The sequence below is a fragment of the Pleurodeles waltl genome, chromosome 1_2, assembly GCF_031143425.1.
Source record: "Pleurodeles waltl isolate 20211129_DDA chromosome 1_2, aPleWal1.hap1.20221129, whole genome shotgun sequence".
Lineage (NCBI taxonomy): Eukaryota > Metazoa > Chordata > Amphibia > Caudata > Salamandridae > Pleurodeles > Pleurodeles waltl.
The window spans coordinates 599,262,468-599,285,236 of record NC_090437.1 but is presented as its reverse complement, the minus strand read 5'-3'; the positions used below and the strand labels follow the sequence as shown (position 1 = coordinate 599,285,236).

At 44.1% G+C, this 22,769-nt stretch overlaps 1 protein-coding gene across 1 annotated transcript in view; it reads left to right on the top strand.

Annotated features, from left to right (window-relative positions):
* Positions 1-4,949: 4,949 nt before the first annotated feature.
* Positions 4,950-22,769, top strand: part of ABHD18 (abhydrolase domain containing 18) — a 245,755-nt gene continuing 227,935 nt past the window's right edge. Inside the window, exons 1-2 of the mRNA XM_069242299.1 lie at positions 4,950-5,082; positions 19,417-19,525. Of these exons, the coding sequence (XP_069098400.1) occupies positions 19,434-19,525 (92 nt within the window). The 5' untranslated portion in view covers positions 4,950-5,082; positions 19,417-19,433. The remainder of the gene's footprint in view (positions 5,083-19,416; positions 19,526-22,769) is intronic.

Below are 22,769 nucleotides of genomic sequence, written 5' to 3'. Positions count from 1 at the left end.
CTTTTTCTTTGCTTCACAAACTGCTTATTAGGAATTCATAACCAAGAACTTGAAAGAATGCCCAGGAAATAACAGCTGATTGAAGACAAACATTCCTCCAGCAAAAACAACCGAGCCAAATGTCTTGTGCCAGAACTCCGTGTTTTTCCGCTTTTTGCTCCGATCCTAGGCAGAAAAAGAAAAAAAAAAATAATAATAATAATAATAATAATAATAGCACGCTCATCTATATAACAGCAGTATAATTTGGGTGGGAACATTAAAACATATCCCAAAAGAGACTGCACTTAACATATTGTTGCCCAAAGCAAACACAATCCTTGGGAGGGATAATCCTCGCCTCCGTGTCCTAAATAGAATTGAAAATTCTTGATGCGAATGCTAGCAAATTTTTCATTCTATGGCAGGAACAGAGGCTCAGAATATGCTAGTTCAAAGCTGGCTGAAACACTCTAGATGCAAAATCACCAACTGGTTTGTAATAAAACTGTTTGAAAGTGGAATCTGAGGACCAATCGGCTGATTTCATAATATCCAGCACTGACAGACCCAAACCCACAGATTTGGAAGCCACTGCGCCCCGAACAGAGTACCTGCGTATCAATTCCCGCTTCAGCCATTACAAAACGCAACCATCTGGCAATGGTAGCCGCAGATACAGGCTTAAAAAGTTTGCAAAGAGAAATCAACAATTGGCCCGTCAGACTCAGCCTAAAAGATCTAGTACATTGCTCATATTCTTTCAAACAAGCAATAACACACAACTTTTTAGAAAATGGAAAAGCAAAGTATTCGATACTGGTAGACATTGTTTTAGTTCTTCTAGATATGGAAAAATAAACACCCTCAGGTGTAAAAACTCTACCTGCAAGATCCAAGGCCATCACATCCGAAGATCGTCGACAAGCCGATAGGCATAGAAGCATGGCTAGCTTTGCCGGTAACTGTTTCCTAGATAGATCAGAGTTATCAGGCCATCTCTCAAACAAACGGAGAACCAAGTTCATATCCCAAAGGAACGTATACCTGGAAGAAGGAGGGTTAGAAACCCTTACACCCTTTAAAAGCTTAACCACTATCGGATGCATACCTACCGAAACTCCATCCACCCTGACATGGCCTGCAGAAATAGCTGAATGAAAATTATTTACCGACCTGTACGACAATCCTTCGTCAGCTTTCTGCGATAAAAAATTCACAACTTGGACCAGTTCGGCTGCCACGGGATCCATACGCCGTTCCTGGCACCAACTGCTCCAGATTCTCCAAGCGGAGAGATACCTCTTGCTGGTGGAGGGTGCCCAAGCCCCACCGATAAACCTCTGAGACGATCGCGAAATGCCTGGGAAGTGCCACTGTTGCCTGAAAGCCTCCAGGCCATCAGCTGCAACTGTCTCTCCAAAACCAGAGGGTGTTTCTCACCTTGCGGACCCAGACGCATGTCCGTCGACCAAGGAAAAAGAAGAGGAGAGTCGCACGCCAACTCCAACAGCAACAGGAACCACGGCTGCGCCCTCCAAAGAGGAGTAATCAATATCACCTCCGCTTTCTGCCGTTTGATCTGAGTCGCCACCCTTGGGATCATGGCGAATGGAGGAAAAACATAATTGAGGGACCCTGCCCAATCCTGAAGGAACGCATCCATTGCTCTTGCCAACAGATCCGGTCTCCAACTGAAAAACTCTTGTAACTGCTTGTTCAGGCGAGAGGCAAACAGATCTATTCTGCATTGGCCCCACAGTTGCTGAGTCAGCAGAAATAACTGAGGCAGAAGCCTCCAGTCGCTGTAATCCCTGAGGTAACGGGAATTCCAATCCGCTACCACCCTGATCTGACCCGGAAGGTACTCCGCTGTCACCCGCAGACGGTGCTCCAAACAGTAATGCCAAAAATCCTTGGCTATCTCTGCTAGGACAGGCGACCGGGTGCCCCCCCGCTTCTTGATATACCTGACTGCCGCCACATTGTCCATCCGAAGCAGATTGGAACATGAAACTCTCTTGGGCAACAAGAGTCCTTATTGCAAAGGAACCCGCTAATAACTCCAGGCAATTGATGTGCAACTGAAGTTCCTGTGAGGACCATCTCCCCCCCCCACATCGAGATGTCCCCACATTTCGCCCCCCAGCCCCAAAGACTGGCATCCGACTCTATCACCGCCTCGGGCTGGGAGCTGAAGATGGCTCTGCCATTCCACACGTCGACTTGGGTCAACCACCAATTGAGCTCCTCCTCCGTCAGAGGAACCAAGTCCGAATAGGTCATGCCCCTCTGGAGATGACGTATTTTGAGTCTCTGTAACGCTCTGTAATGGAGGGGTCCTGAAAAAAAAATCGCTTGGATTGAGGATGCCAGAAGCCCCACAATCCGAGTGATATTTCTCAGGGACAATGACGTTCTGGCTAAGGCCACCTGAAGCTCCTTCTTGATGGCCCGAAGCTTGGCCTTGGGAAGAACTAAAAGCGATCTGTCGGAATCTATCAGAAAACCTAACAATTCTACAGTCTTGGAAGGTACCAGGACCGACTTCTTGTCGTTTATGACAAAACCCAGGTCCTGAAGAAGGGCTACGGTTGTGAGCCCGTGCTGCCTCAGCAACTCTTGGGATTGCGCCATGATCACAATATCGTCTAGATAAATGATCAAGTGAATCCCTTTATCCCTCAGAAACGCCACTACAGGCTTGAGCAGCTTGGTAAAACACCAAGGCGCCGAGGAGAGCTCGAAGGGAAGGACCGAATACTCCATCCAAGATTCCCTCCACCTGAACTGGAGGAAACGCCTGTGAGGATGCCAGATGGGAATCACCAAATAGGCATCTTTGAGATCCAGACGCATCAGCCAGTCTCCCGGCTAAAGGAGGTCTGGTAAAAGATAAAGACCCTCCATTTTAAAATGCCGGTAAACAATAAAAGCGTTGAATTCTCAAAGATTTAAGACCAAACGGTGATCTCCTCCTCTTTTCTGAACTAGAAAAATATTGCAGCAGAACCCTGAAGGATGGGAATCGCAAAAAGCGATGGCTCTCTTCTGGAGCAGCTCCCGAATCTCGGAATCTATGACGCTGGCGTCTTGTCGGGAAAAATGGAGAGGAGGAGGAATATTCTCCTGCAGCGGAGTCTGATAGAACTCCAGACGAAAACCCTAGACTATTTGCAACACTCATGCATCCTGAGTCACTCGAGACCAATTGTGGAGGAAAAACTGTACACGACCCCCCAACTGAATGATAGAACTTTCTTGAATTCTCACCTGCAGACAATCTTGACTGGGAGTTAGATCTTGAGCCGCCTCGTTGGCCACGCCGACGAATGAATCGGGAGCGTGAGGGGAAGAAAGCACCTCCTCTGCCATAGTCCTGGCCCCTAAAAGAGCCTCACTGGGAGCCTTGGAAGGTTGGACGGCCTGACGAGCGGCCCCTTTCCTCGCCCGGCCCGGCCAAAAAGGCCAGATTGAAAAACCTTTTTGAGATTCGCCTGCGCCTTATCCAGGGTTGTGAAAGTAGTGACTTAGGGCCAGATGTAGCAAAATCCGATTTTGCGACTTGCAAATTGCGAGTCTGGGCGACTCGCAATTTGCAAGTCGCAAAATCGGATGCAGAATGGTGTCTCAGACACCTTCTGCGACTCGCTATGGGGTCGCAAAGACCCACCTCATCAATATTCATGAGGTGGGTCGCATTTTGCGACTCCATAGCGAGTCCCTGCACTCACAGGGATGGTGGCCTGCTGTAGTCAGCAGACCTCCATGTCTGTGACTGCTTTTTCAATAAAGCAGTTTTTTTTTCATTTTGCAGCCCGTTTTCCTTAAAGGAAAACGAGTTGCAAAATGAAAAAAATACCAAAACCATTTGGTTTCGTTTTTTTCAGAGTAGGCAGTGGTACATAGGACCACAGCCTGCTCTGAAAAAATATTTTTGTCGACATTCACAAAGGGGAAGGGGTTCCCATGGGGACCCCTTCCCTTTTGCGAATGAGTTACCACCAGTGTTACACTGGTGGTAACTGCGAGTTGGTTTGCGACCGCATTTGCGGTCACAAAGCAACTCTGAATTGCGATGCGAGTTGCAAATAGGAAGGGAACACCCCTTCCTATTTGCGAGTCGCATTCCCAAATTGCGAGTCGGTACCGACTCGCAATTTGGGATTGAGCATCGGGTGAGGCCGTTTGCATGGCACAAACTGCGATTTTCGCAGTTTGCGACATGCAAACGGCTTGCTACATCTGGCCCATACTTGGCAATATCTTTGACGAATTTGTCGCCAAAAAGATGACCGTCCGCCAGGGGACCGTGTCCTTAATAGAATTGAAAATTCTTGGCGCGAATGGTAGCAAATTTTTCACTCCCTGTAATACAGCAGTTGGCAGTCTAGTCCATAAAACTGGCACGCTCTTCTGGAGTTATCACTCTAACTTCCCGCAGCACAAATAACCTCCAGGAGATGAATGCTCACACGCACACCGCACCGGCCTATCACAACATGAAAAACAGTGCTGCATGCCCTAGCCTTGCTGTTAAATCCTCTCCCAGTGGAAGGGAACAGCAAACCATGCCAGGGGTCCTTACGTCTGATCTACCCACCGAACACCTGTTGGGAGTGTGCTGTTTTACTCTTACTTCAGTAACGGGAGCTTCCTCTCTCTCGTGCCCGGTACGACGTTCCATTGTGAACGTGTCCTCCGTTATTACAAACGGCTCTATATAGTAGCACTTTTAAGTTCTATAACGGCAGGTTGACTTGCAGCCCTGCACGAGCGTGCAAGCGCGCACGTACACGGTCACGTCACCGGCCCGCGTGCTGCTGGCCAGCATTTTTCCGGAGCATTGGAGAGGTCGCTTCCAGTGCAGCGGCAGGGGCGGTCTCTTCTGCGATAAAGGGGCGGCTTTTTCTTTCCTCACCAATCGCCTGGGTGTGCTCGAAAATATAGCTGAAAAGACCCTCCTAGTACCGCCCTTTACCTTGTCACTCAGAAACCAGCTTTCTGATGACCTCTCGTGGACTTCAGATACCGAAGTTGGTTGGAGTAAGAAGAGAGCTAGAGGTAGTCCGATGTGGAAGCGCTTCTGTTGGGAGACGAGAGGTAAGATCCACGTGCGAGAGCCTTCCGCTGAGGAATAAAAGACACGTTCATTAATTTAAAAAAAAAAAAAAAACGCCTTCTATAACCGCTTCACAGTATTTGAAGTCACCTTGTGACAGACTGCATGCAGTATTTGACTTGCAAAGCCTCTTCTTTGCTTCTACCCCACCACACAATGATGTTCTAGACTAGAGGGTGTCTGTCAGCACGCCGATTCCACACACACACAGCGTGATCCGCTCAGCATCTTCCACAGAACAGCTGGTAGTAGTAGGTAGGACGCATGTATGACTTCAACTGCAGGTGTTTTTTAAGTGTATTCAATCACAAGGGTTTTGCTCGTCCAAACGCTGGTAGGTTTTTACTGAAGCGGAAAGGCAAGGTTAAGATCGGACCCACCATGGGCGTTGCTTGAAAGTAGAGTTCCACACTAAATCTATACAGATTTGTTTAAAAACAAATCTGCAGCAAAGAAATCGTCAACAAGGACATATGTGATAGTAACTCTATTCTAGGTTACTTAATTGGCCACAAAGAGGCTGCATTTTAAAATATCTTACAAGGTTAAGACACCTGTTTCAGAGACCTTTGTGTGTTGAGCAATTTTGAGGAGATTATAATAGCAGTAGAATAATTTGTGATTAACACAGTTGTCAGAGATGTTGGAAATTGGGTTTTTGATTGGCAGAGGTATTCACCCTGTCCAAGCAGGACCACAGTCCTAGTCAGGGCAAATCAGGTACACTCCATAAATTAACCTGTGCTCACCCTCTGGTAGCTTGGCACAGAGCAGTCAGACTTAACTTAAGAGGCAGTATGTGAAGTATTTGTGTAACGCTTCAAACAGCAACACAGTGGAAAAAAACACACAAAAAGATACCACACAAAGTTACCAAAATAGATCTTAACTTAATGAGTAAAACAAGACTAAAACAGCAAAAATCCAATAAGTAGAAGCTGAGATATGAATTTGTAAAGAATAGTCACTTTTAGTGCTTAAAAGCATTAAGTGCCAACTGGGGCTATTCACTTGCAGTAGACCGGTTCAAATTTGAAAAGTCAGGCCAACTGCAATGGATCGTTTGTCAGATACAGGCACCAGCCTTGGCCCACTGAAACAGTACCTTGGTTCGGAGTTGAATTAAGAAAGCAATGCGAGGAGCAAAGGAGGCGATGCACTGGTGTTGATTTCGAAGATGCAGGTGATGTGTTGGCACCAAGCCAAAGATACATTGGGAATGGAGGCAATGTGTTGTGCAGTCAGCAATGTGCTTCTCCTGATCTCCAGCAGCGGTGGTGCGGCAACAGCAATAGGGTTTCCTTGATCCTTACAGCACTTTATACCCACTTACAAGGGCCCAGGACAGGATTGGCCCCACTTGGCAGGACAAGACTTGAAGCAAGCAAGTCCAGGTGCTGTTGCAGGATGAAGAGAAGTCTTTAATGTCCTTGAGAATTCAGAAGGACAGGAGGCAAGCCAGTGGAGCACTTTGGTTCTGAGTTGGAGAGATTCTAGTCCTGTTCTTCTCACTTCCAGGCAATAAGTGAAGCAACCCACTGTCACATAAAGGACAAGAAATAATGGTAGAAGTACCCTACCCAAGCAGAGTAGAATACTACCACACATAAGAAACAGCTCAGCTGTTACAAAATTGCCCTCACCCACTATTCGTGTCATAAGAAGGGTGCACTCACCGTAAAGGCCAGTAGCCCATTAGCTACCAGCTGGCACTCCCTGTAACACCCCTAAGTTGAGTATTTAGGTGGCACCCCTGAACCCTAGAACTCAGAGTCCTGTTGACTAAGAAGAGCCAGCCACCACAGAAGTCGCACCAGCAGAGGAGACCGAAGACATCAACTGACTTGGCCCCAGCCCTGCCGGCTGGCCTGCACCCCTTGAAGAAGCTGCACCCAAAAGACGACTTGTCCTGCAGCCCTGCGACCTCCTATGCCTTGGGAGGATTACCTGTCTTTGACAAAGACGAAGGACTCCAGAAGACAGCTGAGCTTTCTAAAAGAAACCAACTTCAAAAAAGAAGACGTCTACCTGAGGAACCACAAAACTGTCTATGGATTCACCTCTGCACCCGACGCCCAGGGCCCGATTCTAAGTTGCCCCCCTCCCCCCCCCCAGTCCTGTGAAGGTTCCTCAGCGCTTCTGAGCAAGAGTTCACCGTGGGATGACCCCTGCCGGACTCCACAGCAACGCCTGCAGCCTCAATCTGAGGACTGCCGTATAAGCTGTTTCTGACTACAAAAATCACCCATGCACCTGGTGCCCCCGGGCCTTGGGGAGCTGGACCGTCTGTATCACTATGACCCCTAGCATCTCTGCTTACCTGGGCAGCTGTGGGTTGTCCTCACCCAGCCTCCTGGCCAGAGCCTGCAGCCTGTTTCTGAAGCTGATCTCCTCCATTGGATAACATTGGGCGCCCAATGCTGTGTTGACACTCTTTACCTGGTCACCCTTGTGCCACAGAGGGTGTAAATTTGGTGCTGCCGTGTGGCCCCTCTCGTACTTACCTTAACTCTAGAAGATTGACCCCTGACCCCGCTTTACTCACCGGTGAGCAGCATTTCATTGGTTACATTGGTTAACACTGGGCACTCGACTCAGAATTCGTCCTCTACACCCGGCCGCCCCTGTGCCACTGGGGGTGCGCTCTTTGTGCTGATTTGAACTTTGCCTGGAGTTGACCTAAGCCCAAAAGACTGGATTTATAAGTTGTGTACTTACCTGCAAAACTGCATCATTGTTTTCCTCTCATAAGTCAACATTGAAGACTCTGAAAATTGCACCGTCAAAATGTTTTTTATTTTTTTTAAACTGAAAAGTATTTTTATTTAAAAACTGCTTACCTTATATCGAAGTGATGCAAAGCATATATAAAAGCAACTGTTATTTTTTCTAAATTGGTGTCAGATTTATTCTTTGACTGTGTGTCTCATTTATTGCTTCTCTGAGTACGGCAAATGCTCAACACAACTCCTTGAAAAGCCTAACTGCTCTCCCACACTACCACAAATAGAGCACTAGACCTGCCTATATCTGCCTCGGCAAGCCTTTGGGAGCCAGCTTCCTACAAAGGGTTTAGTAGCTTGATGTGTCATAGAGCATGTAGCTGGACTGATGCATGTTTGGAGGCTTTGGCATACACGTAGGGTGGAAAAGATGTTAGCTGCCTTGAGTAATGTAAGCATTTCTGTAATGTTTGGCAAGGGATGTCTGTCTAACGAAATCCTGGACTTAAGGTCTACACACATCCTTAGACTGCCTTTGGCCTTACAGTCTAAAACAGCAGGTGAAAGCCACTCTGAACCCTACTCTATAATAACATGCGTGCAAAATTTGTCCAACTCTTTGCGTAATTCAGGTTTAACCACATGCAGCACCCTTCTAATCTGATGCAGCACAGGCTTGGCAACAGATTTTGAGCGTGAACCCTGTTAATCTTGTTTAGATTATATGTGAACAAGATGCATAACATATTTCACATAGTTCTTAACTTTTCCTGGAATTAGGTCCAAACACAAAATTACTCTCTCATGGCTGGAATCCAAGTCTTTCAATTTGTCCTTATGCTCACTGACCAATTTCAACAATTTATTATGTTCCCTTTTTCCAGATTTGCAAACTTTAGCATTTGTTGATAGCTGGACAAAATGGAAGATTTCCCAAATTGTTGTTACCACCACATCTGTAATCTACCACATTCTTGGGTTAGAAAGAATTAGATTATTTCTTTGATTTGGAAGTAGTAGTAGAGCTAGCTACAGCATGTAGTGAAGTTTGTTAAGAAAGCAACATTTCCACCAAGTAAGATGCAGTGCTCTCAATATCTGCTGCAAATTCCACAGCTTTATATAAAGTCCGGTTAGTTGTAGTCAGAAGAGCTTTTTGAATCGTCCCATTATTATTCGTGTGTTTGACGATTTGATCTCTACTCAGCTCTTCTTCAAAATCTTTGTACTTGCATGTGGAAGCCAGAGTTCTTAATGCAACCACAATAGGTTCAATGGGTTCCCCTTTATGTCTCCTATAGAAAATAATATTTTGTGAGGTTTATAATGAATGTCCAACATCTTTTGAAATTATTTTTTACATAACCAAATTTTATTGTTGTTATACTTAAGGTAACATGTTGCGTTGCAGATCAAATACAGAGATACAGTAAAGCATACATTTCTATGTTCTGTGCACCCGGGAAGCCCAACTTCACCCTGGCTGAGGATCAGTATTGGCTCCAGTGTCACACATCACACAAAGTTATTATGTTCCTACTTCTGTGCATGCATCTCCCATTCATTTGGACCAGATCTTAGTGTGTTTCTGCAGGTATACTCCCACTGTGTATATGGGTCTCTCTGTCTGGGCGCACCAGTCCATTCCTCCCCTCCACTTCGAGAGTGCGGGTGACTGCTCACCCTCCATTGTGCTGCAATGTCTCTTTTTGCTACCAGAAGGGCTGTCTGCCATGGAATTCCCTACACCCACCATCACACCCAGTAGGGCCATCAAAGGGAAAGGTTCCAGGGTTTGACCCAGCAAAGTGGAAAGTTCAGTCAGGATCTCTGTCCAGTAGTGTGCAATGACTGGACAGGACCAGTCGACATGGAAAAAATCAGCAGGTGCATGAGAGCAGTGGTTGCATTGGGAGAGGAGGGACAGCCGGAGTCCAGCTTGGTGCATTCTGGTTGGGGTGAGGTAAGCATAATGCAGGTAGTATAGACATAGCCTGGCTGAGATCGTGATGACACGCAGTGTTGTTAGTGCGTCTTGCCAATCCTTGTCATCCATCGGCCCAAGCCAGGTTTCCCATTGGGATCTCGGGGGCTGGAGGGTCTCAGAGACATTTAATATTAGGGAGCAATATATTTGTGAGATTCCCCCCTTACCCAGTGCTCCCATGTAGTGAAATATGTATTTTTGACCACTGATTTTGTGTTGCACTACTTTGCATCTGGATTAGTTGTTCAGTGTTCACCAATTGCAGATTACATTTTGTATTCAGTTTAGCTGCCTATTGACTTTATTGTGACGTTATTCATTGCTATGTTAAAGCCCTGTGTGTTTTCCCACATTGTAAACTGTGCTTGTTTGTCATAGTCTTTCTCACTGAAGAGATAGGACATTTTATCACCGAACAGTTAGTCTGTCAGCATGATAAGAATATACCAGACTTATGTTTTTTCAGTGCAGGGAACGGTTTGGCCTTTGAAGAAATGCCTTGAGATGTTGGCCAAATCGCAACGCGTTCCTTTCAACTCTGACCTACGTTATCCAGCATGTTTGAATGTATCTTTTTTTATGGGAGGTTTTTTTTTCCAGAAAGACCTCTCCGGTTCTTTAAGATATAAAAAGGTGGCCCTGCTCAGTAGCGGTGGAATTTCCAAGACCTTGGTCAGGATTAGACGTCGAATGCCTGACACATTTGTCCCGTGAGGGTGGATATCTCTTTCTTGCAGTTGAACGGGGTCATTTTCTTGCTGGCATGAGAAAGATGAAGAGTTTGGCAGGCCCTACGGTGATGAATTTTTACTTTATTCTTTGCTTTGCAATTATGATATAATATAACCACATATATTTGCTGTGTACATTTCAGTTGGGAATCATTCTGGTATATTTTCCTATCATTGCTGTGACTATTTTTAAACGTGAGCTTTCAACCTACTAATCTCTTTTTAGGAACCTCGTGGTGGAATAATAATAAATGTCTTCTTTGACCTGAGAAGTGCATTCCAGAGATTTTTGTCAGCTCGGTCATTACTGAAAGCAAAACATCCCATCACCATTTGGGCCTCCATGGGACTAAATTCAGGAATAGGGGTATCTTCGGGGATATGTGCTCTCAAGGCATGATGTAATTGCAGAAATTTGTGAAATTGTGGAGTGGGCAGTGCATGGGTTTGTTGGAGATCTTGGAAAGACATCATATTTGTGCCTGACCATATAGCTCCCATCAGTGTGAGTCCTGTGGTGTCCCAGTGAGAAAATCTCTCTAGAGCAGCCACCTGGTGCAGGCATGTCCCTCAGCATTAGGGGGTGTGCTGTGTGATTTTCTTCCACCACCCTATGTGGCGTTGTGCAGCGCGCCACCCATTGAACACCACCCTAGTTACCCCTGGAGTACTCAGAGAGATGGGGCTACCGTAGAGCAGGTCCATGACGTGGGGGAATCCCATTAGTGTAAGTTCTAGGCTGAAGACTGGAACAGCCCATCCCCCCGTAAGACAATCATTGAACATGAGATGCCAAATAATAGTGCAGATTAGATATCCCCAGTCCATCTTTGTAAAGGCTTCGCCGGCATGTGTCTCAATTGAGGCACCTTCTGTCATTGTGCCAAAGAAAGGGCATTAGCCACTGCAGCCATTTCTCTGAATAAATGACATGGTAGTTGATTGGGAAGGTTTTGAAAGAGGTAGCAAAAGCGGGGCAATACCAACATCTTAAACAGCAAGATACGTCCCAATATAATTAAAGGCAATGATTGCCACTTCTTAAGATCTGCCGTAACTTTATGGGTGAGTGGGGTTATTTTGGGGGTTCAGAATAGGGACGGTTCAAGTACAATTTTAATGCCCAGGTAGGTAAAACTGAGACGCCGGATTGGTATGTTCGATTAGTCTATAACGTCTCTGGACCCAGATAGGGGAACCAGGAGAGATTTCCTGGGGGTTTAGAAGGAGGCCAGATGCCTCAGCGAAGAGGCGCAAAAATTGGAGATAGCTGGGGCCACTCTCGGCCGAGTTCGATAGATATAGCATCTCGTCATCTGCGTTAAGAGCGATGCGGTCTTCATCGCCCTGAGGCCATCTCCAGCCAGTAAGTAGTGGATTACAGCGAATCAGTCACGCAAGGGGCTCTGTGGCCAGGGTAAAGAAGACAAGGGATAAAGGACAGTCCTGCTGTGTTACCCTTCAAATGGGAAAGGCCTCTGATACTGTCCCATTAATTAGGACTCAATCTGTCAGTCATTTATATAATAGGTGGATCATACTGCGAAATGTAGTTCCAAAGTTGGCTTTTTCAAGGACCTAGCTTAGGGAGCCCCAGTCCACTGTGCCAAATGCCTTCTCAAATTCTATCAAAAGTAAGGCTAGTGAAGTGGGGAGCGTGTGTTGGTGCGCCAAGGCAACATGCAGGCATCGCAGGCAATGCATGGTGCTTCGGGTCGGCATGAAGCTGCACTGATCAGGCTGGATCAAGGACCCCAGGACCTGTTGCAGGCAGTTAGCCAAGATGGTGGCATGGATTTTAATTTCTCTGTTGATTGGAGATCGGATGATAATCCACACAGGATGAGGATGGTGGTTGCCTTTTCAGCCGACCACAATTGTGGGCTGGTCTAGATCGTGAGGAAAGGCATCAACTTCCATTGCCTCCTGATACAGACCATGTAGACGTGGAGTAAAGATATCCCTGAACTTAGAATAAAACTCAAGGTAGCCATCTGGGCCCGGGGTCTTGCCAGTTTTTAGGGCCAAGATAGCTTTGGCCATCTCTTCCAGTGAAATGGGTTGGTCTAGAGCCTGACGGCTAGAATCTGGGAGCCAAGGCATAAGTATCTCAATAAGGACCGGCTCTTCGTGCTCTGCATCAGTTCTGGGGATCACTGTATAGAGGGTGGCATAGTAACGCACAAATGTGGCCGCTATACTGTAAGTTTCCGTCGTGTCAACCACCTCGGGTATGACCCGCTCCGCAACGGGTTTGATGGCAAGCCATTATAGCAGTTTGCTAGTTTTATCTCCGCACCCGTATGTTCGCGCCTGTGAGGTGCTCCAGATTTGTTTTGCCGCCTCTAGGGATTGGGCCTGGATTTCCTCTCTCACCAGGTCCAAAGTGCGTTCAGTGGCACCCCAATTATCCTAGGGCAGACGTCTCTCCAATTGAAGTGCACGGGCCTCTAGGTGGACAGTATGGGCTTGCCAGGTTCGCTCTTGCTGTCGGAGAAGGGTTTTTGTTTGGCCACATATTGTAGCCTTACCTGCCGCCCACAGAGTTGCATTAGGTTGAACCGTGCCGTCATTAACCTCAAAATAATTATTGAGCTCTTTGCGGATCTCAGTAGCATGTTTTTATCTTGTAGGAACCAAGCATTAAGGCGCCACATTGGTCGCTGGTCCGTGTTAGAGGAGACGATGATCAGGAGGACAGAGGCATGGTCCAATGTGCCCCTGGCAAATATTTGAATCTGTATGACAGAATAAAAATCAGTAGCTGGCATAAAGATTATATCAATACAAGTATGGGTATGAGTGCAATGAAAGTCCAACATCTTAATTGCAGATGCATATTCATGCTCAGCATCTTCTCCCATCAAGGATTGCTTTAGGTTTTTTTCTTTCTTCGGTGCCTAGGCAATGCCTCAACAAAGCATTATAGCCTCCCCTTCAATGGCATCATAATAAGCCTCAAATCCTTCTTTCCATTGTTCCAATCTACCGTTGGTAGACGTGGACCGGGCATGAATGGGCAGAGCAATTATGTTTTGTTGCATAGTCAATACTTTGCTGCATAAACGTGCTTAACCCGTTCTGTGCCGGGGACATAATGGTTTACGTCCACCGACACAGAACTTCTGTGCTCTCCCTCCGTGGGCTTCTCTCCCACAACCCCAGGGAAGGGATGGAAGAGGAAGCCCTTCCACTTACACCCCGACCCTCCCCCCCAGTGATGTCTGATGACGTCAGCGCGACCTCATCAGAGGCCACCTCCCATCCCGCTGGAAGCTCAGCTTCCAGCACGATCGGAAGAGAAAGCATTTCTCTTCTGATCATGTGATGGGGGCCTGAGAGGGTTCAAAGGGAAGAAAAGGAATTTCCTTCCCTCAGAAGTCTCTCAGAGCATTTTAGCAGCCTGATCGTGAAGCGATCTGGCTGCTGAAATGGCCACTAGACACCAGGGATTGTTTCCAGTAAGGAAATTGGCATCAGAAAAGCGACCCCTTGGGCAAGGGTATCTCCCCAGGGAGGCAATTATTTTCAAGGCCGTTTCCGCCCCCCCCCCCCGGGGCAGATCAGCCAATTGTTATTAGGCCGATCTGGCTGGGGGGGGGGGCAGAAACCACTAGACACCAGGGAGTTTGCTTTTTAAGGCGAATTCACACACTGGGGGTGACCCATTAGGCAAGGGTCACTCCAGGGTGGGGGAGAGGCAAACTTATTTTAGGCCAGATCGGCCTATTGTTATTAGGCTGATCTGCCCCCCGGGGGGGAGGGGTAGAAACCTCTAGGCGCCAGGGATCATTTTTAATTTTTTTTTTCTTTGTGTTTTAGAGGTGGGAAGCGACCCCTTCTGAGGGGTGGGCAAATTGTATTTAGGCAATTTCCGCCCGACTTGGGGGCAGATCGGCCTATTTTTATTAGGTCCATCTGGGGGGAGAAACAACTAGACACCAGGGATTTTTTATACTTGGGGGCAGATCAGTGGATTTTTGTTAGGTGATTCCAGGGTGGTGTGCTTCACATGCACCCCGCACCATTTTTTTTTACCCACAATGCCCTGCAAACCTCCAACATTGCTGGAAATCACACATTTTTACCACATTTTTGTCATGGAACCTTCCGGAATCTGCAGGAATCCACAAAATTCCTACCACACAGCATTGTCTCATCTACACCGATAAAAACTCTGCTGCACTTGTCAGCCTAAAAATTTTATTTTTCAAACTGCCCTTTTGGACCCGCTTTGGTTCCCTCTCAATTTCAACATGTTTTTGGCTCTTTCCCTGTCACAAGCACTTGCCTCACCTACACAAGTGAGGTATCATTTTTACCGGGTGACTGAGGGGAATGTTGGGTCGTAGGAAATTTGTTTTTTTTAAGCAAAATTTAAGGTTTGCTGAGGATTTTGTTAAAGAAATCATTGGGAAATCCACGCAAGTCACACCTCCCTGGATTCCCTCAGGTGTCAGTTTTCAGAAATGTCTGGGTTTGGTAGGTTTCCCTAGATGGCTGCTGAGCCCAGGACCAAAAACGCAGGTGCCCCTCCCCTGCAAAAAAAGTAGTTTTGTATTTGATAATTTTGATGTGTTCAGATAGTGTTTTGGGGCATTTCCTTTCACGAGCAGTAGGGCTACCCACAAAAGTGAGGTACCATTTTTATTGGGAGACTTGGGAACGCTGGGTGGAAGGAAATTTGTGGCTCCTTTCAGATTCCAGAACTTTCTGTCACCGAAATATGAGGAAAAGGTTTTTTTTTTTTTTTTTAGCCACATTTTTAGGTTTGCAAAGGATTCTGGGTAACAGAACCTGGTGGAGCCCCACAAGTCACCCCATCTTGGATTCCCCTAGGTGTCTAGTTTTAAAAAAATGCACAGGTTCGGTAGGTTTCCCTAGGTGGCGGCTGAGTTAGAGGCCAACATCCACAGCTAGGCTCTTTCCAAAAAACAGGTCTGTTTTCTGTGGGAAAATGTGATGTGTCCACGTTGTGTTTTGGGGCATTTCCTGTCGCGGGCGCTAGGCCTTCCCACACAAGTGAGGTACCATTTGTATTGGGAGACTTGGGGGAACGCTGGGTGGAAAGAAATTTGTGGCTCCTCTCAGATTCCAGAACTTTCTGTCACCGAAATGAGGAAAAAGTGTTTTTTTGGCCACATTTTGAGGTTTGCAAAGGATTCTGGGTAACAGAACCTGGGCAGAGCCCCACAAGTCACCCCATCTTGGATTCCTCTAGGTGTCATGTTTTCAATAATGTGCAGGTTTGCTAGGTTTCCCTAGGTGCCGGCTGAGCTAGAGGCCAAAACATACAGCTAGGCACTTTGCAAAAAACATGTCAGATTTCATTGTAGAAATGTGTGTGTGTCCATATTGCGTTTCCTGTCGCGAGCATTAGGCCTACCCACGCAAGTGAGGTACCATTTTTATTGGGAGACTTGGGGGAACACAGAATAGCAAAACAAGTGTTATTGCCCCTTGTCCTTCTCTACATTTTTTCCTTCCAAATGTAAGACAGTGTATAAAAAAGGCGTCTATTTGCGAAATGCCCTGTAATTTACATGCTAGTATGGGCATCCCGGAATTCAGAGATGCGCAAATAACCACTGCTTCTCAACACCTTATCTTGTGCCCATTTTGGAAATACACAGGTTTTCTTGATACCTATTTTTCACTTTTTATATTTCAGCAAATGAATTTCTGTATACCCGGTATATAATGAAAACCCATTGCAAGGTGCAGCTCATTTATTGGCTCTGGGTACTTAGGGTTCTTGATGAACCTACCAGCCCTATATACCCCCACAACCAGAAGAGTCCAGCAGATGTAACAGTATGTTGCTTTCAAAAATCTGACATTGCAGGAAAAAGTTACAGAGTAAAACTTGGAGAAAAATTTCTGTTTTGTTAACCTCAATTTCAATATTCTTTTATTTCAGCTGTTATTTTATGTAGGAAACACTTGTAGGATCTACACAAATTACCCCTTGCTGAATCCAGAATTCTGTCTACTTTTCAAAAATGTTTAGCTTTCTGGGATCCAGCATTGGTTTCACACCCGTTTCTGTCACTAACTGGAAGGAGACTGAAAGCACAAAAAATAGTAAAAATGGGGTATGTCCCAGTAAAATGCCAAAATTGTGTTGAAAAATTGGGCTTTCTGATTCAAGTCTGCCTGTTCCTGAAATCTGGGAAGATGGTGATGTTAGCACTGCAAACCCTTTGTTGATGCCATTTCCAGAGTGAAAACCACAAGCCTTCTTCTGCAGCCCTTTTTGCCCATTTAAAAAAAAAAAAAAACGAAATTTTAGCTGTATTTTGGCTAATTTCTTGGTCTCCTTCAGGGGAACCCACAAAGTCTGGGTACCTCTAGAATCCCTAGGATGTTGGAAAAATAGGACGCAAATTTTGCATGGTAGCTTATGTGGAGAAAAAGTTATGAGGGCCTAAGCTCGAACTGCCCCAAGTAGATGAAAACAGGCTCGGCACAGGAGAGGAAAAGGCCTGGCAGCGAAGGGGTTAAGGTTGAATGTTTGTCTAAATAAATGGACACATTTGTCTAATAATGACACATACAGCTAGATTTCCCTTTGAGCAGTATACATTTTTATCAATAAATCTTGTGAAAGAAATAAGGTACAATTATAATGAGTAAAATATTCTGAGGACCAGTAGAAACAAATAAGGATATTTTAATACTCCAGTGTGCATCATTGGGTAAAAAGTGGCTAGCATACTACAAGATGAATAAACAATGAGTGTACCCATGAAAGAAGTACTGATATTTAAGGGATCCTTATAATGGCTCTACTGTGTACATCACCGTGTAGAGCGTGGCAGCATAATCTCCACAAACGAGTAAATTGTAAGTGTTCTTGTAATGACTGGTGTGCACATCACTGTGTTGAGTGCAACATTTGCATGATGAGTACATTTCATTTATCAATAAGAAAAAGGCGTGCACATCTCTTTGTATAGCAGTGCTTAATTTGTGCTTGTTGTTTCCGGTGCTGAGCACCGACACTTATTTGTGAGGGCCGGGGCTTATTCTTTTGCCTCAAGCATTTGCTGCGAGCAAAAGACACATATCTGAATGACGGAAGAAGGAAAAACTAAAAAGCGTCATAAAGGGAGAAAGTAGAAAGTTGCAGAATGAGCTGAAGGGGCAGGGGTGGCCGTAAATGGATTAAAGAGGCCCGAGATGGCTTCAGGATTACGCTGCCTTAGTATTCAGTGCTGGCAGATTTAATTACAGCAGCCTCGTGTTTAAGAGTAGGGCTTTGAGCACCGACACCTCTTAATTTACAAATTAAGCACTGTATTTGGCAGTTAAAAGTTTTCTTGTAATTGGTGAAATGATAATGCAGAGAAATTGTCATACCATATTAGACTTGTAGGTTTCAAAGTCCAACATGTTGGGATGTGGAGCGCGGTATACTTGCTTACTGCTCTGCTGGGAACCTCGTAACTCACCCTTACTGGAAACTTTAATGCTATGTGACATGTGTAGCGATGTTGTACATGGCGTTGCTGTTCACCAGCTGTTAAGCTGAAGCATTGGTGAGACACCACAAAAGAGGAAGGCCCGTTCAACCCCGCACCTCTGAAGAAAATGTTCTGCCAGAGTAAGCTCAGACCAAACAGAGGGCTCCTTCTGTGAATCCATCAGTTGAGCTCAGACACTCAGTTACGACAGTGAATTCTCTAGCACCACTGCATGCATATGCTCTGAATCTTCTGCCACTCGTTGCCAATGAAAACACCAAACTGCACAGATGTTTTGACTAATTTACCATATGGGCAATAAAAGCTACTGGCAAGGCAACAGGAACATAGCAACTGCCCTCTGCTATTCAAAACAAAACATACTAAACTAAGACACAGAGAATCCTTGCAATGACCTAACTGAATTCCACAAGACCAAACAGGTGACATTGGTCAGAGGAGGATCAACAATAGTCTCAGTAAGGAGGGACAGAAGACTGTTTTGTAGAAGTATTCTCCTCTCTTTCTCTCCCTCTCCCTCTATCTCTCCTGATTCAGTGCCTCTTCATATCCTTTCTTTCCCATTATCTTATTTGCCATCTATTGTCTATCCACTTTTATCTTTTCCCTTGCCTTCTTATCCTCTTCTCCTTTTCTCTCTTCCCTTCATCTTCACCCACTCCCTTACTCCTCTGTTAATGCTCACAGAAGAACTCCGTGAATCCAAGTCTACACCTTCCATCCTCATCCCCGATAGACTTCATTGACTTGGCAGTTAAAGGCACCTGGCCTTTGTTGTTTTTACTGTTATTACTATTTGCAGCTCACTTTTCATAAGCATTGGGATCTGCCTAAAGAACAGAGGGAGAAGTTGTTGTGCTAATAGACCGATTCTCTAAACTCTAGTAATTTCACTCCAGCAGAGGACCATTTACTTTAAGCACGTTATTTAAATTGGTGCAAACCTTTCAGCTCGGGCTTTCCTGAAGTGCTCAAATATAAATAAATGCCAGGAAAACATGAGTTAATGTGTGTTTTCACTGGGCTTCAGCATCAGTTGACATAAATATTGTATGTCAGATCATCATAGTGACTGATGAAAATCCAAAAACACTTTGGCCACATTGACTAAATATATAGACACATCCTTCAAAGGGGTCATCCGGAAAGTTTTGTTTCACATTTCTGCATTCCAGCAGTTAGGATTCCACAATGCCTCTTGTCTGCTTGATGTTAATCTCTTTTATGACACTATTGGATAGCACCTTTGTAAGAATTTTATAGTGCATTTTACAAAGGTTGTACGTGAGAGAACCCTTTTCTCCTCTCTACTTTATCTTTTTTAATGTAAGTACTGCAAGTTTCATTTTATTCCTGTTTTAATCAAATGTTTGTTGTCTTATTTTAGTGGTGTAACTGTTGCGAATGGGTGTGAGTAAGCTGGACCTCTTATACAGGAGGCTTCTTCTTACCAAACTCTTCATTCGAGGATGGGGAAAACCAGAAGACCTTAAACGGTATTTAACTACTTTTTGCTCTTCTCAAAAGATTTACAGTATGCTGTAGTCCTATTTCCTTGATTTCTCCTAATCACCCTTTAAGTCATAAACTATATGTCTCTCCTTTGTCTTTGGGGACCTTAATTCATGCTTAATGGTGTCTATTTTGATGCTCTTACGTAACATTAACGATGGTCAGCTAGCAGGAAGGGGGGGAATCCAGTGCTCAACTATTCGGTGAAGACCATTAAAGAAAAATGTGCACAAATAGGCTCTTCTGGTTCTCAGTTTCTTGAGTTATTCAAATCTCATAGTTGTCATTACAGAAGGTCTGATAAAACTGTGTGTGTCTCTAATTAATGTCATATGCCGTTTCAAAGCTGCATTCTATTATTGCAGAAAGCAAAAATTAGAATCAAAAGCCAATTCATTAATAAAATGCAATAATGCAGTGTGCCTTTACGAACTTTAGCAGCCACTACACATATTACAAATAGTCATTAACAAGCCCTAATTCAAAAAGACCACACAGCATCTAGCCCTCACTAAATAAGCAGTTTATCCCAGTAGTATATTTTTTAACAAAATGTCATAATAATTTAGGAATTTAGACAAAAACAACACACAGTTTCATTGCATAACATGTCAGATTGTCGTACACGTCCTCCTTTCTCTTAAAGAGCATCTTCTTCCTTTGTCAGTTGTCTCATTGTCTCCTTTGTGCTCCTCTGATTACATCTAAACCCTGTAATGCAAACTGATCCACACAACTTAACATTAAGGAATCCCTCAGTCTAACTTAAATTATTATTACTAATGAAACTGCAGTCTTCACTAACATATTTTTACCTATCCCAATATTCCATGAGCCTAACTTTTCAAAGTTCTCCTAATTGGTAGTTAGTCAGGTCATCAACATAAATATTAATACTCACACTATTATATGAAATATAACGCTGTGGGAGGGATTCACAAAGGAACACACATACATTTGTGTAAGCCTTTTCTTTTATTCACAGACTACAGGTTAATAGTAAGTTTGTTACTATTGAGACCATGCAGTCGCGGTGGAGAGCTCCGCATGTAAAAAGATAGACCTGTTGTAGAGCAGTCGTAAACTTTAATATTTACTTGTAATTTGCGAAAACCAAAAAAATAAACTTACACAAAAGTGTAAGTTTACCTTTGTGAATGAGGCTGTGTTTTTAATACATGAAACCCCTTCTCTCCTAAAAGCATATATAAAGCCATTGTGTTTGGTAATGTTGATCTAATCACAAGCATCTTCTCATTAATCGTAGCTAAAGCACCTGTTGTGCTATCTGCCAAATGTTGTACTAAAGTTGACAATTCTCTAATCTTTGCATCATTTACAGCATTCCCTAAAGGAGGAATCAAGAACACCAAACACCTCTAATACTTTTTGACTTGCACTATCTCTTTTCACTCAACTTATTTACATGATACAATTTAGGAAAGACTAAAGCTAAATAGCACGCACCAACCTTGTATAGAAAAATAATGTAAATAGGTTTGTTACAGATATTATAAATGCTTCTAAACATAAGCTCAATAGTACCTACATAAATATAAGCATATACACTGTTTCGTCTTGCAACTGAGCTATAATACACACTACATTTAGTTTGCATCATACACACACTCCGTTTCTTAGCTTTGCAGATTCTAAGACTAGTGTATAATAATTATGACTCTGTAATCACAGTCTCTTCTCTCAAATCAGATCTAATTTTTTTCAAACCTATAAACCTATCATGGTATATTTTCTTGTTATAATCTAATAAAGTTATGCTCTACATCTGTTAGTCTACATACATTCTGTATGTTACCACTCCTAGTGTTAGTACTAGGGAAATGTATAGGGCTCTAAAATGTTTCAATTGCTTCAAGTCTTGTAATAGTAGGTAAGTGATCTATTGGAACATCATAATCTACTTTAGCTTCTGCTGAATAATTCTGGTGCATAATAATATACAGAAAATGACAATCTATTTAACATAGGTAACTGCCTTCTGAAGCAGAAGTGGGTAGGTGGGTACACAAACAACAATCAGACACATTCATTAAGTCACTATAATTTAAAAATAAATCTGTGAAAGAATTCTATTCAAAATCTTCAACATCGCTTTGACTATGTTCTAAATTATGATGCTTTGCAGTATTCAAAAATATCGAGCTGTTAGTGGTGTTTGGGGAATACCAGTTAGGAAAGTATGTATACACTAAGACACCAATAAGTGCAGCTGAAATAGGAATTGTTAAAAATGTATTAGAAAGCCACACGCATCTTCTCTTTTCTCTAACATATTTTCTTCTGTTCTTTGCAATGTGTGTTAAAAATTCAGTCTTCAAATGCAAAAATTGCCTAGTACAAAACGTAATCAGTAGTTAGTTTTCAAAAACGAAATTTGCAAAAAACAAAAATTCTAAAAAGTGAAGGAAAGTTGTTCAGAAGTTCAAGGGAACAGTTCACGTGTCCATATGAAACTTATTCAGCATTGATCATTTCTCACTCCGTTACTATTTTACAGTGAATCTTGGGAATCTTCAAACAAAAATCAAAAACTTTCTAAATCAGTCTTTCTTTCATCCAAATCAATCTATGTCAAATGTGCCCATTTAGTAGCTATGTATGTATTGTTTGGAACTCTCTCCCTTACACCACTTATTCCTCCCTCTGAGTCTCCAGTATTCAGTGTCTGTGGCAATGTCGTCTCCTTTGACTGTCTCAGCTGATTTCACATAACTTTATTCAGGATCTTCTTGTACTGCTCTATTTTTCTTTCACTTTCTGACCGATGAGCTTCAAGCAGATTTGGTTCAGGTGGACCAGCTTAACTTAATTCAAGCTTCCATCTTCTCGATTTGCTTCTCCTTGATTTCCTCCTCCTTGGTTTGCTTAGGTTTGTTTTTCTCCCCCCCTCTGGATCCATGCATTGAACTTGATTTTAGTGTTGTGATTTATCCGAATGTTTTACCACCGCTTCATCAGCAGCACGCACTCTCCTGAGAGATGCGTAGATCCAGTATGACAAACCTCTACAATTAACAGCAACGTTCCTCACCAAGGTCACTCAGTAGAGGGACTTCCAGCACGATTCAAGACCATTTCTCCTTACACGTTTCTTCATCAGGACCCAATCACCTGGTTCCAGATACTGCTTTAACTCTGTAAGCCCAGATGTAGCAAGTTTCATCTGTTGAGAGATACAGGGCACTGTGTCAGTTAGGCTCTTGCATG